Here is a 15,069-nt window from a genome sequence, read left to right on the forward strand (position 1 = left end):
TCAGTCTGGGCTGCAGTGGGACAGTGGGTCAATATACAGACAGGAAGGGCCCAGGGTGGGGCTCAGTCTGTGCTGCAGTGGGACACTGGGTCAATGTAAAGATAGGATTGTCCGAAGGTGGGGCTCAGTCCGGCTGCAGTGAGACACTGGGTCAATGTACAGACAGGAAGGACCCAGGGTGGGGCTCAGTCTGGGCTGCAGTGGGACACTGGGTCAATGTACAGACAGGAAGGGCCCAGGGTGAGGCTCAGTCTGGGCTGCAGTGGGACAGTGGGTCAATGAACAGACAGGAAGGGCCCAGGGTGGGGCTCAGTCTGGGCTGCAGTGGGACACTGGGTCAATGTACAGACAGGAAGGGCCCAGGGTGAGGCTCAGTCTGGGCTGCAGTGGGACAGTGGGTCAATATACAGACAGGAAGGGCCCAGGGTGGGGCTCAGTCTGTGCTGCAGTGGGACACTGGGTCAATGTCAAGATAGGATTGTCCGAAGGTGGGGCTCAGTCCGGCTGCAGTGAGACACTGGGTCAATGTACAGACAGGAAGGGCCCAGGGTGGGGTTCAGTCTTGGCTGCAGTGGGACACTGGGTCAATGTACAGACAGGAAGGTCCCAGGGTGGGGCTCAGTCTGGGCTGCAGTGGGACACTGGGTCAATGTACAGACAGGAAGGGCCCAGCGGTGGGGTTCAGTCTGGGCTGCAGTCGGGCACTGGGTCAATGTACAGACAGGAAGGGACCAGGGTGGGGCTCAGTCTGGGCTGCAGTGGGACACTGGGTCAATGTACAGACAGGAAGGACCCAGGGTGGGGCTCAATCTGGGCTGCAGTGGGACACTGGGTCAATGTACTGACAGGAAGGGCCCAGGGTGAGGCTCAGTCTGGGCTGCAGTGGGACAGTGGGTCAATGTACAGACAGGAAGGGCCCAGGGTAGGGCTCATTCAGTGCTGCAGTGGGGCACTGGGTCAATGAACAGACAGGAAGGGCCCAGGGTGGGGCTCAGTCTGGGCTGCAGTGGGACACTGGGTCAATGTACAGACAGGAAGGGCCCAGGGTGAGGCTCAGTCTGGGCTGCAGTGGGACAGTGGGTCAATGTACAGACAGGAAGGGCCCAGGGTGGGGCTCACTCTGGGCTGCAGTGGGACACTGGGTCAATGTAAAGATAGGATTGTCCGAAGGTGGGGTCAGTCTGGGCTGCAGTGAGACACTGGGTCAATGTACAGACAGGAAGGGCCCAGGGTGGGGCTCAGTCTGGGCTGCAGTGGGACACTGGGTCAATGTACAGACAGGAAGGGCCCAGCGGTGGGGTTCAGTCTTGGCTGCAGTCGGGCACTGGGTCAATGTACAGACAGCAAGGGCCCAGGGAGGGGCTCAGTCTGGGCTGCAGTGGGACACAGCTCAATGTACAGACAGGATTGTCCCAGGGTGGTGCTCAGTCTGGGCTGCAGTTGGACACTCGTTCAATGTACAGACATGAAGTGTTCCTGGTAATTAATGTCCCCATGTACAGTCTCTGTCCCTCCCAGTTATGAGTCGGACTCTGTAACAACTGACCCTCGAACCCTCCAAAATCTCTGTGCTCCTCCAGTTTTGGCCTCTTGCACATCCCCCACTCCCTTTGCTCCACGATTGCCGGCCGTGCCTTTCGCTGTCTCGGCCCTATTCTCTGGAATTCCCTCCATAAACCTCCCCGCCTCTCTCTCCTCCTTTAAGACTCTCCTTAAAACCTACCTCTTTGCCAAAGCTTTTGGTCACTTGTGCCAATACCTCCTTGTGTGGCTCGGTGTCACATGAATCGCTCCTGAGAAGCGCCCTGTGACGTTTTTCTACTCTTAAGGTGCAATATAAATGTAAGTTATTGAATGTGTGCTGTGTTAATAAAACTCCACCGCTTACTTCAGCTCAGGCCTGGTCTCGTTATTTTTTAAAATGGTGTTAGTGTTTCAAATTATTGAGTAAAGGATCCTGGAAATTCCATCCTTCCTCCTCCAAGCGGCACCGCAGACGTGACTGTTTGGTCGAGTGAACTGTATGTGTTTATGTTTGTGTTGGGGGGAGGGGTCTTACTCGGAGGCTGGATATGCAGTTTACACAAAATGTTGAGACGGACTGTGAGCAAAAGAGCTCAGCTGGGACCCCACAAAATGGCCTCCCGAAATGCAAAACAAAATGACCGCCATGCACCTGCCGCAAAATGGCTGACGTGGACCCGCCGCAAAATCACAGAATGATACTCACAAAAGGAAACCATTCGGCCCATCGTGCCATTGTCGACTCTATTAAAAAGCTAACCAGATCGTCCCATTACCCTGATCTTTCCCCGTGGCCAACACATTTTTCCTTTTCTAGTAATTATCTAATTCCCTTTTGAAAGTTACTATTGAATCTGCTTCCACCTCCCTTTCAGGCAGTGAATTGCAGATCATTACAACTCGCTGCATAAAAAATAATCCTCATGTCACCTCTGTCTCTTTTGACAATTATTTTGAATCTGTGTCCTCTGGTTACCGACCCCCTGCCACTGGAAACAGTTTCTCCTTATTTACTCCATCAAAACCGAATCAATTCGCCGCTCTGTCCCCTCAAAGTTGTCGCATCTCCCCGAAACACAAGCATCATCTTGAAATTATAACAAACCCTCGAAGCCCGTACAGGGGTTCATGTTTCCGACGTTAATCTCCTCTCGGCCCCTGTTTGTCTCACACTGGGTTAACGTGTTTGTATAACATTGCAGGCTGGGCTACTTTAACCCCAGACTTTAACCCGGTTAAATCACAACGGTCACAATCGAACAGGAACGTGTTAAACCGAGGCCCCAAAACCAGGGCACAGAATGGAAATTAAACCCCAGGGCAATAAACAGACCGATCTCATGTGGGCCCTGTTTGGGTGCAACCTGTGCAGGATCTCTGGCTCGGTCCCTTCTGGAGGAGGCCTCGGTCAGTCCCCTCTTCATGAGGCCGCATTCGGTACCCCCTGGAGGAGTCCTCGGTCAGTCCACTCTGTAGAGGAGGCTTCGGTTGGTCCCCTTTGGGGGATGGCTTAGTCGGTCCACTCTGGTGGAGGACTTGGTCAGGCGCTCTAAGGGAAGCCACCATCCATCCCCTTCAGGGAAGGAGGCCTTGGTCGGTCCCTTCTGGGTGTGTCATCCGTCACCCAGAGTGATCCCAGAGTTGTAGTCTTTATATTTAGACCCCTGGAGCAACCCCCACAACAACAACAACAACAACAACAACAACAACAACAACAACAACAAACGACGACGACGAGGACGTGAATTAGTGTGGTGGCCATCTTGGACTAAATTGCCCCAAGTACCGAAGCCACCTTGGACAAATCGCCAGCGAGTACGGCAGTCATCTTGTTCGAAATGCTGGCAAGTACCGCGCAGAGTGTCCCCAGTTACACCACAGCGACCCCGGAATGTCCCAGTGACCCCACAGTGAATCCAGAGTGCACCCAGTGATCCAAGAGTGCAACCAGTCACCCGTGATTGATCGCAGAGTGCATCCAGGGATCCCATATTGCACCCAGAGTGATCCCAGAGTGCAGCCAGGTAATCCTGAGTGCAGCCAGGGACCTCAGATTGCACCCAATGATCCCACACTGTACTCAGTCACCCCCAATTTGATCCCAGTGTAGCAGTCTTTATATTTAGACTATCACCTCAACAACTACAACAACAACAACTTGTATTCATAGTATATATATGATATATATATGTATATTTAAACACGGCGAACATGGCGGTAAGAATGGCAGCCATCTTGGAAAAAAAATGGCGGCAAGCACAGCGACCACCTTGGACAAAATTGCGGCAAATATGGTGGCCATCTTGGACAAAGTGACTGCAAGTGTGGCTGCCATCCTGCAAAAAATGGTGGCAGAGTGCACCCAGTTACCCTGGAGTGATGCCAGAGCGCACATAGGGATCCCAGATTGCACACCGTCTCACAAGAGTGATCCCAGGATGCACCCAATGATCCCAGAGAGCACCCAGACACCCCAGAGTGATCACAGAATGGCAAACTTTTATATTTAGACCACGAACACAACTATTACTAGTACAACAACAACAACTTGAATTCGTAATATATATATCATATATGCGTATTTACACAAGGCCAGCATGACAGCAAGTATGGCAGCCATCTTGGACAAAATGGGCACAAGTTTGGCGGCCCTCTGGGACAAATGGCGGCAAGTAAGGTGGCTATCTTGGACAAAATGGCGGCGATTACGGCAGCCATCTTGGATGCAATAGCTGCAAGTAACTCACTGCAGTTCGACAGGAACAGGAGGAGGCCATTCAGCCCCTCATGGCTGTTACACAGGTACAGGTGGAGGCCATTCATCCCCTCGAACCTGTTATATAGGAAAAGGTGGATGCCATTCAGGTCCTCGAGCCAGTTACATCAGTACTGAGGCCGATCAGCCCCTCAAGCATGTCACATAGGAGCAGGAGGAGGCCATACGGACATTCGAGACTATTATACTGGAACTGGAGGCATACCAACCACTCAAGCCTGTCAGATAGCAACAGGAGGAGGCCATTCAGCCCGTCAAGCCTGTTACACAGGAACAGGACGAGGCCATTAAGATCGTCGAGCCTGTTACACAGGTACAGGAGGAGGCCATTCAGTCCTTTAATCCTGTTTTGCAGGAACTGGAGGCCATTCAGCCCCTCTATCATGTTAGGTAGGAACTGGAGAAGGCTATTCATCCCCTCCAAACTGTTGCACAGAAACTGGAGGAGGCCATTCAGCCCCACGATCATGTTACATAGGAAGAGGAATGGAACATTCAGATCCTCGAGCCTGTTCCGCCATTCAATTAGATCATGGCTGATCTGTATCTTAACTCCATCTACCCGCCTTGGTTCCTTAATCCTTAATACCCTTGCCTAACAAAAATCTATCAATCACCATTTTGAAATTTCGTATTGACCCCCCGACTCAACAGACTTTTGTGGGCGAGAGTTCCATACTTCCACTACCCTTAGTGTGAAGAAGTGCTTCCTGACATCACCCCTGAACGGCCTAGCTCTAATTTTAAGGTTATGCCCCCTGTGGAGCATCCGCGATGCTGAGACTATCGTGGATAGCACGTTCAGTGAGGTGGTCACACCGCAGGTAAAGAATACGCAGGCAGAAAGGAAATGGGTGACCGCCAGGCAGAGTAGAAGGACGAGGCAGGTAGAGCAGGAGTCCCCTGGGGCCATCTCCTTCTCAAACAGATATTCTGCTTCGGATACTGTTGGGGGAGATGGCTTATCAGGGGAAAGCAGCAAGAGCCAGGTTCGGGGCACCACGGGTGGCTCTGCTGCACAGGAGGGGAGGAAGAAGAGTGGCAGGGCTATAGTGATAGGGGATTCCATTGTAAGGGGAACAGATAGGCGTTTCTGCGGCCGCAAACGTGACTCCAGGATGGGATGTTGCCTCCCTGGTGCTAGGGTCAAGGATGTCACGGAGCGGTAGCAGGGCATTCTGGAGGGGGAGGGTGAACAGCCAGTAGTCGTGGTCCATATTGATACCAGCGACATTGGTAAAAAAAGGGATGAGGTCCTGCAAGGTGAATTTAAGGAGTTAGGAGATAAATTAAAAAGCAGGACTTCAAAGGTAGTGATCTCAGGATTACTACCGGTGCCACGTGCTGGTGAGCATAGGAACAGGAGAATAGACCGGATGAATGCGTGGCTGCAGGGATGGTGTAGGAGGGAGGGATTTAGATTCCTGGGACATTGGGACCGGTTCTGGGGAAGGTGGGACATGTACAAGCGTGACGGGTTACACCCGAGCAGGACCGAGACCAATGTCCTCGCGGGGGTGTTTGCTGGTGCTGTTGGGGAATGTTTAAACTAGAATGGCAGGGGGATGGGAACCTGAGCGGGGAGTCAGAAGGGAATAAAGTTGAGAGCAGCAAGAGAGGGGAAGACCCAGGGGAAATCTACAATACGAATAGTACAAACAGTTGTTCAAGAACAAATGAAAGGGAAAAGCATAGAGCAGCGGAAAGAAAGTGTACTTTAGGCACTTGAGGCACGACAGATAAAATGAAAACTAGAAGGCGTAAGGCGATTAACCCAGCATCAAAGCTGTGGCAGGGGGTTGGGAACCTGAGCAGGGAGACTGAGGAAAGCATATCAGGAAGGGACAGAAGGTATGGAGTAAAAGGTAAAGTGTTAAAAAAGGAAAAAGCAGGAACTAAGTGTCACAAAACATATTTGTAAGTTCTTCATCTGAATGCACGTAGCATTCGTAACAAAATGGACGAGTCAACGGCAGAAATAACAACGGATGGGTATGATCTTGTGGCCATTACAGAAACATGGCTGCAGGGTGACAACGACTGGGAATTAAATATGCCAGGGTATTTAACAATCAGGAAGGACAGGCAGGAAGGAAGGGGAGGTGGGGTGGCTATGTTAATAAGGGAAGGAATCACTGTAATACAGACAAAAGATATTGGGACAAAGGATCAGGATAATGAAACAGTTTGGGTAGAGATAAGGAATAATAAGGGGCAAAAAACACTCGTGGGCGTAGTATATAGGCCTCCTAATAGTTGCAACTCTGCTGGAAGAAGTATTAATCAAGAAATAGTCGGGGCATGTAATAAGGGAACAGTTATAATTATGGGGGATTTTAACCATCATATTAACTGGACAAATCAAATTGGGCAGGGTAGCCTTCAGGAAGAGTTCATTGAGTGTATTAGGGATGGATTTCTTGAGCAGTATGTAACTGAACCAACAAGGGGGCAAGCAACCTTGGACCTGGTCCTGTGTAATGAGCCAGGATTAATTAATAATGTCCTAGTTAAGGATCCCCTTGGAATGAGTGACCATAATATGGTTACATTCCATATCCAATTAGAGGGTGAGAAGGTTGGTTCTGAAACAAGCGTACTGAGCTTGAATAAAGGAGACTATGACGGTATGAGAGCGGAATTGATTAAAGTAGACTGGGAAAATAGATTAAAGGGTAAGACGGTACATGAGCAGTGGTGTTCATTTAAGGAGTTATTTTACAACTTTCAAAAAATATACATTCCACTGAGGAAAAAAGGGTGTAAAAGAAATGACAGCCATCCGTGGCCAAGTAAAGAAATTAAGGATAGTATCCGACTAAAAACAAGGACATATAAGGTAGCCAAACTTAGTGGGAGGATAGAAGATTGGGAAGTCTTCAAAAGACAGCAGAAAGTAACAAAAGGATTGATTAAGAAAGGGAAGATAGATTATGAAAATAAATTAGCAAAAAATATAAAAACAGATAGCAAGAGTTTCTACAGTTGTATGAAAAGAAAAAGGGTGGCTGAGGCAAACGTAGGTCCCTTAGAGGATGAGACCGGGAAATTAATGGTGGGAAACATGGAGATGGCAAAAATGCTGAACAAATATTTTGTTTCAGTCTTTACGGTAGAGGACACTAAGAATATCCCAACACTGGAAAAACAGGGGGCTCTAGGGGGGGAGGAGCTAAATACGATTAAAATCACTAAGGAATTGGTACTCAGTAAATTAATGGGACTCAAGGCGGTTAAATCCCCTGGACCTGATGGCTTACATCCGAGGGTCTTGAGGGAAGTGGCAGAAGGGATTGTGGATGCTTTGGTAATAATTTTCCAAAATTCTCTGGACTCGGCAAAGGTCCCGGCAGATTGGAAAACTGCCAATGTAACACCCTTATTTAAAAAGGGTAGTAGGCAGAAGGCTGGAAAATATAGACCAGTTAGCTTAACATCTGTGGTGGGTAAACTTTTGGAGTCTATTATGAAGGAGACAGTAGCAGAACATTTGGATAAACATAATTTAATCGGACCAAGTCAGCATGGCTTTACAAAGGGGAAGTCATGTCTGACAAATTTGCTTGAGTTCTTTGAGGATATAACGTACAGGGTGGATAAAGGGGAACCAGTGGATGTCGTGTATTTGGACTTCCAGAAGGCATTCGACAAGGTGCCACATAAAAGATTATTGCTCAAGATAAATAATCACTGGATTGGGGTAATATTCTGGCATGGGTGGAGGATTGGTTATCTAACAGGAAGCAGAGAGTTGGGAGAAATGGTACATTCTCGGACTGGCAACCTGCAGCCAGTGGTGTTCCGCAGGGGTCGGTGCTGGGTCCCCAACTCTTTACAATCTATATTAACGATTTGGAGGAGGGGACCGAGGTTTGCAGATGATACAAAGATGGGAGGGAAAGTAGAAAGTGAGGAGGACATAAAAAACCAACAGGGGGATATAGACATGCAGGGTGAGTGGGCGGAGATTTGGCAGATGCAATACAATATTGGAAAATGTGAGGTTATGCACTTTGGCAGGAAAAATCGGAGAGCAAGTTATTATCTTAATGGCGAGAAACTGGAAAGTACTGCAGTACAAAGGGATCTGGGGGTCCTAGTGCAAGAAAATCAAAAGGTTAGTTTGCAGGTGCAGCATGTGATCAAGAAGGCCAACGGAATGTTGGCTGTTATTGCTAGGGGGATAGAATATAAAAACAGGGAGGTATTGCTGCAGTTATATAAGGTATTGGTGAGACCGCACCTGGAATACTGCATACAGTTTTGGTCTCCATACTTAAGAAAATACATACTTGCTCTCGAGGCAGTACAAAGAAGGTTCACTCGGTTAATCCCGGGGATGAGGGGGTGGACATATGAGGAGAGGTTGAGTAGATTGGGACTCTACTCATTGGAGTTCAGAAGAATGAGAGGCGATCTTATTGAAACATATAAGATTGTGAAGGGGCTTGATCGGTGGATGCGGTCAGGATGTTCCCAAGGATGGGTGAAACTAGAACTAGGGGGCATAATCTTAGAATAAGGGGCTGCTCTTTCAAAACTGAGATGAGGAGAAACTTCTTCAGTCAGAGGGTAGTAGGTCTGTGAAATTTGCTGCCCCAGGAAGCTGTGGAAGCGACATCATTAAATAAATTTAAAACAGAAATAGACAGTTTCCTAGAAGTAAAGGGAATTAGGGGTTACGGGGAGCGGGCAGGAAATTGGACATTAATTTAGATTTGAGGTTAGGATCAGATCAGCCATGATCTTATGGAATGGCGGAGCAGGCTCGAGGGGCCGATTGGCCTTCTCCTGCTCCTATTTCTTATGTTCTTATAAACAGTTAGGAAGGCGAATGGTATGTCGGCCTTCATTGCAAGAGGATTTGTGTGTAGGAGCAGGGATGTCTTATTGCAGTTATACAGGGCCTTGGTGAGACCACACCTGGAGTATTGCGTGCAGTTTTGGTCTCCTTCCATAAGAAAGGATACACTTGCCATCGAGGGAATGCAGCGAAGGTTCATCAGACTGATACCTGGTATGGCAGCACTGTCGTATGTGTTCACTAGAGTTTAGAAGAATGGGAGGTGATCTCATTGAAACGTATGAAATCCTCACATTGCTCGAGACTGGATGCAGGGAGGAAGTTTCCCCTGCCAAGAGGTCCAGAACGAGGGGCACAGTCTCAGAATACGGGGTAGGACATTTAGAACTGAGATGAGAAGAAATTTCTTCACTCAGAGGGTGGTGAACCCGTGGACTTCTCTACCACAGAAGACTGTGGAGGCCAAGTAACTGAATATGTATAAGAAGGAGCTAAATAGATTTCTAGACACAAAAGACACAAAAGTCATCTCGGGGTATGGGGAGAGAGCGGGAATATGCTATTGAGATGGAAGATCAGCCAGGGTGATATTAAATGGCTCGAATGGCCGAATGGCCAACTCCTGCTCCTATTTTCTATGTTACTGGATCAAACCTATTTATCTCTATTTGTGCCACTAATTCGTCGATCTTGTTCCGAATGCTTCATGCATTCAGATCAAGAGCGTTTAATTTTAACGTTTTAGTATTTTCCCCTGATTTGACCTTATTCACTGAGGTACTATTCCCGTTACACTCTCTGTCCCTTCTTCACAAACTCTGCTTAGCTTTAACCAAATCGCTACACTGCTCTCTGGACTTGACTTTCCTCTTCATATTTATAAATTTAACCTTACTTGAATCTTCCCCCGCCCTTTTTAGTTTAAAGCCCTATCTACCGCCCTAGTTATTCAGTCCTGTTTAAATGGAGCCAGTTCCAACGGAACAGCTCCCTCTTTTCTCAGTACTGGTGCCAGTGCCCCATGAATTGATACCTCAGTCTCCCACATCACTCTTGGAGCCACGCATTTAAATCTCTGATCTGTTTGACCCGATGCCAATATGGGCGTGGCTTAGTTAGTAATGCAGAGATTATTCCCTTTGTGGTTCTTCTCATTAATTAGGACCCTAGCTCCTTAAAGTCCCTCAGCAGAATCTCATTCCTAGCATTAGCTATGTCGTTGGTTCCTACGTGGACCACGAAAACTACATTCCATACCCCAACCCCCTCATGTTCCAAGTTCTTCTCCAGCCATGAGGAGATATCCTTAACCCTGACACCAGGCAGGAAACACAGCCTTCGGGACTCCTGGTCACGGCTGCAGAGAACAGTATCTATCCCACTGAGTATATTATCACGTAACACCAGCATATTTCTTTTAATTCCACCCCTCTGGAAATTGAATGGCCCCTTGCACCACGGTGCCGTGGTCAATTTGCCCTTCCTCCCTGCAATCTTTATTCTCATCCACACAGGCAACAAGCACCTCGTTCCTGTTGGACAAAGCAAATGATGAGACTCCTACACCACTGCATCTGGGGTCCCCTTAACTGCCTGACTCGCAGTCACATCCTCCTGTCCCTGACCACTAATCAAATCTAAACCACTACCTAACCTAAGGGGTGTGACTGCCTCCTGGGTCGAAGTATCCATATAACTCTCTCCTCCCTTATGCATCTCAATGTCTGCAACTCGGACTGCAGCTCAACAACTCTGAGCCGAAGTTCCTCGAGTTGCAGACACTTACTGCGAATGTGGATCCCTGGGATCACGCTGCTCTCCACAAACTCCCACATGCTGCAGTTACAGCACATCACCTGCTCTGCCATCTCTACCTAACCTTGTTTTATTTATTTACTTCATTAAAGTCTTTATGTAATTAATTCACTTGGTTTATTTTGATAATTTTTTAATTAATTAATTGATCTAGTTTAAGTTAATAATTGAATAAAGTATTAGTAAGTTATAGGTCTCTAGTTTAAACCACTCCCCTAACCGAGAGAGCAAGAAAGTGTATCACTCACCAACCAGTCATCAAGCTGCTGTCCTCTGATTTGATCTGAGAAGCTCCTGTGACGTGCCTTATAATCACAGAATCATAGAAAATTTACGGTACAGAAGGAGGCCATTCGGCCCATCGTGTCCGTTGTGGCCGAAAATGAGCCATCCAGCCTAATCTCATTTTCCAGCAATTGGTCCGTAGCCATATAGGTTAAGGTACTTATTAAATGAGTTGACAATATGAAATAAGTGCATTTATTGAAAACAAGAAAACATTAAGGTGAACCACGATTATTTTTTGGATTTGAAGATAATATGTTAAGCCATTAAAGAAAAAGCTTTATCTCAGTGAAATAGGTACACTTGTTAAAAACAATCAAAAAGTGACAAGCACAACGGAAATTTACTGGATTTGAAGATGAAATGTTAAGCCATTAAAGAAAAAACTTCATCTCAGCGAAATGAGTGCATTTGATGAAAAGAATGAAATAGTGACTCGAACCTTGGGAGGATTCATTACGTTAAAGGCGTTATATAAACGCATGTTGTTGATAATTGTAAAGTCTCCCACCATTTAATAAAGTAAGGATATGAGAGTAAGCTTTGAATCGCTAAAGCATCTATTGCTATACCTGATTCACCGTTCCCATCACCAGCCCAGATGCACCCTCTCGAAAGGATGTTTATAGTGAGACTGAGGGTATATGACAGGGTTAAGCACAGAGCACCAGTGAGCAGGAGGAGCTTGAAATAATATATTTCTCCCGTTTGGAGGCCGAGGAACAACTGTCCTTGGCTGAGGGGCCCAAGGCCCCAGAGCTGAGGACGCCAGTCTTCAACAGAACTATGACTTGGCAGCACAGACCTAAAGGGCAGGCCGTGGAGACAGTCACCTCTCACATTCTGGAGATGACCGATCAGTTGGAGAAGTTCAAGATCTGCATTTGTAAGACAACGCAGGAGGTATGTAAGGCCATTCAGAGCACCCCGGACAATATGGCAGTCCAGGTGATTCCTGTTGCAACAAGGGATCTGGTGGAGATTCTAAGGGCGTTCGTTACTTCTGGAGTGACAGTCATTACCGCCTCCATAGATTACTAGTCTGATGCCCTCAATAGCAGCATATTTCAGGCTTTCACAGCTTCACTGTAACAATTCGGTCAGTCTCACGCTGACCTTCAGTCCAACCGAGCCCATTCCCAGCACCAGTGACCTGCAAGGAGTGGTTGCACATTTCACTGTTTCTGATGGCGTGGATAATGAGGTTGTGTCATTCCAGTGTGTGGTTCTGGACTGAACCCAGTAGGCATTACACGCACAAGTGAGATGAGAGCAGAAACAGGTCCAAGTCCCATTGGACCTGACATAAAATGACTGGGGGGAAGATAGTTTGCGTTACATTGATAACAGGAATAAAAAGGCAAATTCCTTATACCAAAATTTACCGAGGCACCCAGACATAAACAGTGTATTGCTAATGGGGCAACGTGTTGGACTATTCGAGTTGTGGAAATTGAGGACACTTTGAGCTGCTTGACAGATGGTCAGTGAGTTCAATCTGGAATGAACCTGCTGAGTGCCCCGGATCAGGTCGGAGGCTGGTGGCTGCACCCTGTGGATTATCAGGGATGAAATGTAACTTCAGTGGAGCGGAATTACAGTCGGTAGCGCATCGACCGCCTGTTTTACACACCGTGACTTCAATGCGAAGGAGAACTGAGTGGGGTGTATAATAGGCGGCCCATCCGCTACCGCCTGCGTTGTGCCCTGGTCGAAATATTGAATATCAGAGGTATTCAATATTTAGGAAGGACACGCAAAAAGGGAAAGGAGGTGGTGTAGCGTTGTTAGTAAAGTTAGGAAATCAATGCAATAGTGAGGAAGCATATTGGCTCTGAAAATCACGATGTGGAATCTGTATGGATGGAGCTAAGAAACACCAAGGGGCAGAAAACGTTAGTGGGGGTTGTCTATAGGCCCCCAAACAGTAGTGGAGATGTAGAAGTGGGCATTAAACAGGAAATTAGAGAGCATGCAACAAGGGTACAACTATAATCATGGGTGACTTTAATATACAAAGAGATTGGTCAAACAAATTAGCAATAATACTGTGGGGGGGGGAATTCCTGGAGTGTGTAAGTGATGGTTTTCAAAACCAATATGTTGAGGAACCAACTAGAGAAAAGGCGATCCTAGCCTGGCTATTGTGCAATGAGAAAGGATTAATTAACAATCTTGTTGTGCGGGATCCCTTAGGGAAGAGCGACCATAACATGATAGAATTCCTCATTAAGATCGAAAGTGAAGTAGTTGAATCCGAAACTAGGTTCCTGAATCTAAATAAAGGAAATTACGAAAGTATGAGGTGCGAGTTGGCTAGGATAGATTGGAGAACTTTACTGAAAGGTATGACAGTGGATAGGCAATGTCTAATATTTAAAGAACGTGTGCAGGTATTACAACAATTATTCATTTCTTTCTGGCACAAAAATAAAACAGGAAAGGTGGATCAACCGTGGCTTATAAAAGAAATCAGGGATAGTATTAGATCCAAAGAGGAGACATATAAAATTGCCAGTAAAAGCGGCAATGCTGAGGATTGGGAGCAGTTTAGAATTCAGCAAAGGAGGACAAAGAGATTTATTAAGGGAGGGAAAAAAGTGTATGAGTGTAAACTAGCAGGGAACATAAAAACTGACTGTAAAGGCTTCTATTAATATGTCAAGAGAAAAAGATTAGTGAAGACAAATGTCGGTCCCTCACAGTCAGAAATGAGGGAAATTATAACGGTGAACAAAGAAATGACAGAACAATTAAACACATACTTTGGTTCTGTCTTCACAAAGAAGGACACAAATAACCTCCCAGAAATGTTATGGAACCAAGGGTCTAGTGAGAGGGAGGAACCGAAGGAAACCAGTATTAGTAAAAACTTAGTGCTAGGAAAATTTATGGGGCTAAAGGCTAACAAATCCCCTGGGCCTCATAATCAACATCCCAGAGTACTAAAGGAAGTGGCCCTGGAAATAGTGGATGCATTGATGATCATGTTCCAAAATTCTATAGACTCTGGAACAGTTCCTACAGATTGGAGGGTGGCAAATGTAACCCCACTATTTAAAAAAGGAGGGACAGAAAAAACAGAGAATTACAGATCAGTTAGCCTTACATCAGTAGGGGGTAAATGCTCGAGTCTATTATAAAAGATGTGATAACAGAACACTTGGATGACATTAACAGGATTGGACAAAGTCCGCATGGGTTTATGGAAGGGAAACCTTGCTTAACAAATCTACTGGAGTTTTTTGAGGATGCAACTAGTTGAATAGATAAGGGAGAACCAGTGGATGTGATGTTCTTGGATTTTCAGAAGGCTTTTGATAAGGTCCCACACGAGAGGTTAGTGTGCAAAATTAAAGCACATGGGATTGGGGGGAATGTACTTGCATGGATTGAGAATTGTTTGACAGACAGGAAACAAAGTAGGAATAAACGGGTCTTTTTCCGGGTGGCAGGCAGTGACTAGTGGTGTACCGCAGAGATCAGTGCTTGGGCCCCAGCTATTCACAATATATATCAATGATTTGGATGAAGGGACTAAATGTAACATTTCCAAGTTTGCAGACGACACAAAGCTGGGGTGGAGTGTGAGCTGTGAGGAGGATGCAAAGAGGCTCCAATGTGGTTTAGACAAGTTGGGTGAGTGGGCAAGAACATGGCAGATGCAGTATAACGTGGATAAATGTGAGGTTATCCACTTTGGTTGTAAAAACAGACAGGCAGATTATTATCTGAATGGTGATAGATTGGGAAAAGGGGGAGGTGCGACGAGACCTGGGTGTCCTTGTACACCAGTCGCTGAAAGCGAGCATTCTGGTGCAGCAGGAAATTAGGAAGGCGAATGGTATGTTGGCCTTCATTGTAA

The 15,069-nt window shown here is 46.7% G+C and overlaps 1 protein-coding gene across 1 annotated transcript in view; it reads left to right on the forward strand.

Moving 5' to 3' along the window:
- The window catches only part of LOC137313349 (NACHT, LRR and PYD domains-containing protein 3-like), a 54,226-nt gene that overhangs the window by 17,881 nt on the left and 21,276 nt on the right, over nucleotides 1-15,069 (forward strand). The window contains 1 exon segment of the mRNA XM_067979475.1: nucleotides 938-944. Coding sequence (XP_067835576.1) covers nucleotides 938-944 — 7 coding nt within the window.

Source organism: Heptranchias perlo, unplaced genomic scaffold (assembly GCF_035084215.1).
Source record: "Heptranchias perlo isolate sHepPer1 unplaced genomic scaffold, sHepPer1.hap1 HAP1_SCAFFOLD_47, whole genome shotgun sequence".
NCBI classification, from domain to species: domain Eukaryota; kingdom Metazoa; phylum Chordata; class Chondrichthyes; order Hexanchiformes; family Hexanchidae; genus Heptranchias; species Heptranchias perlo.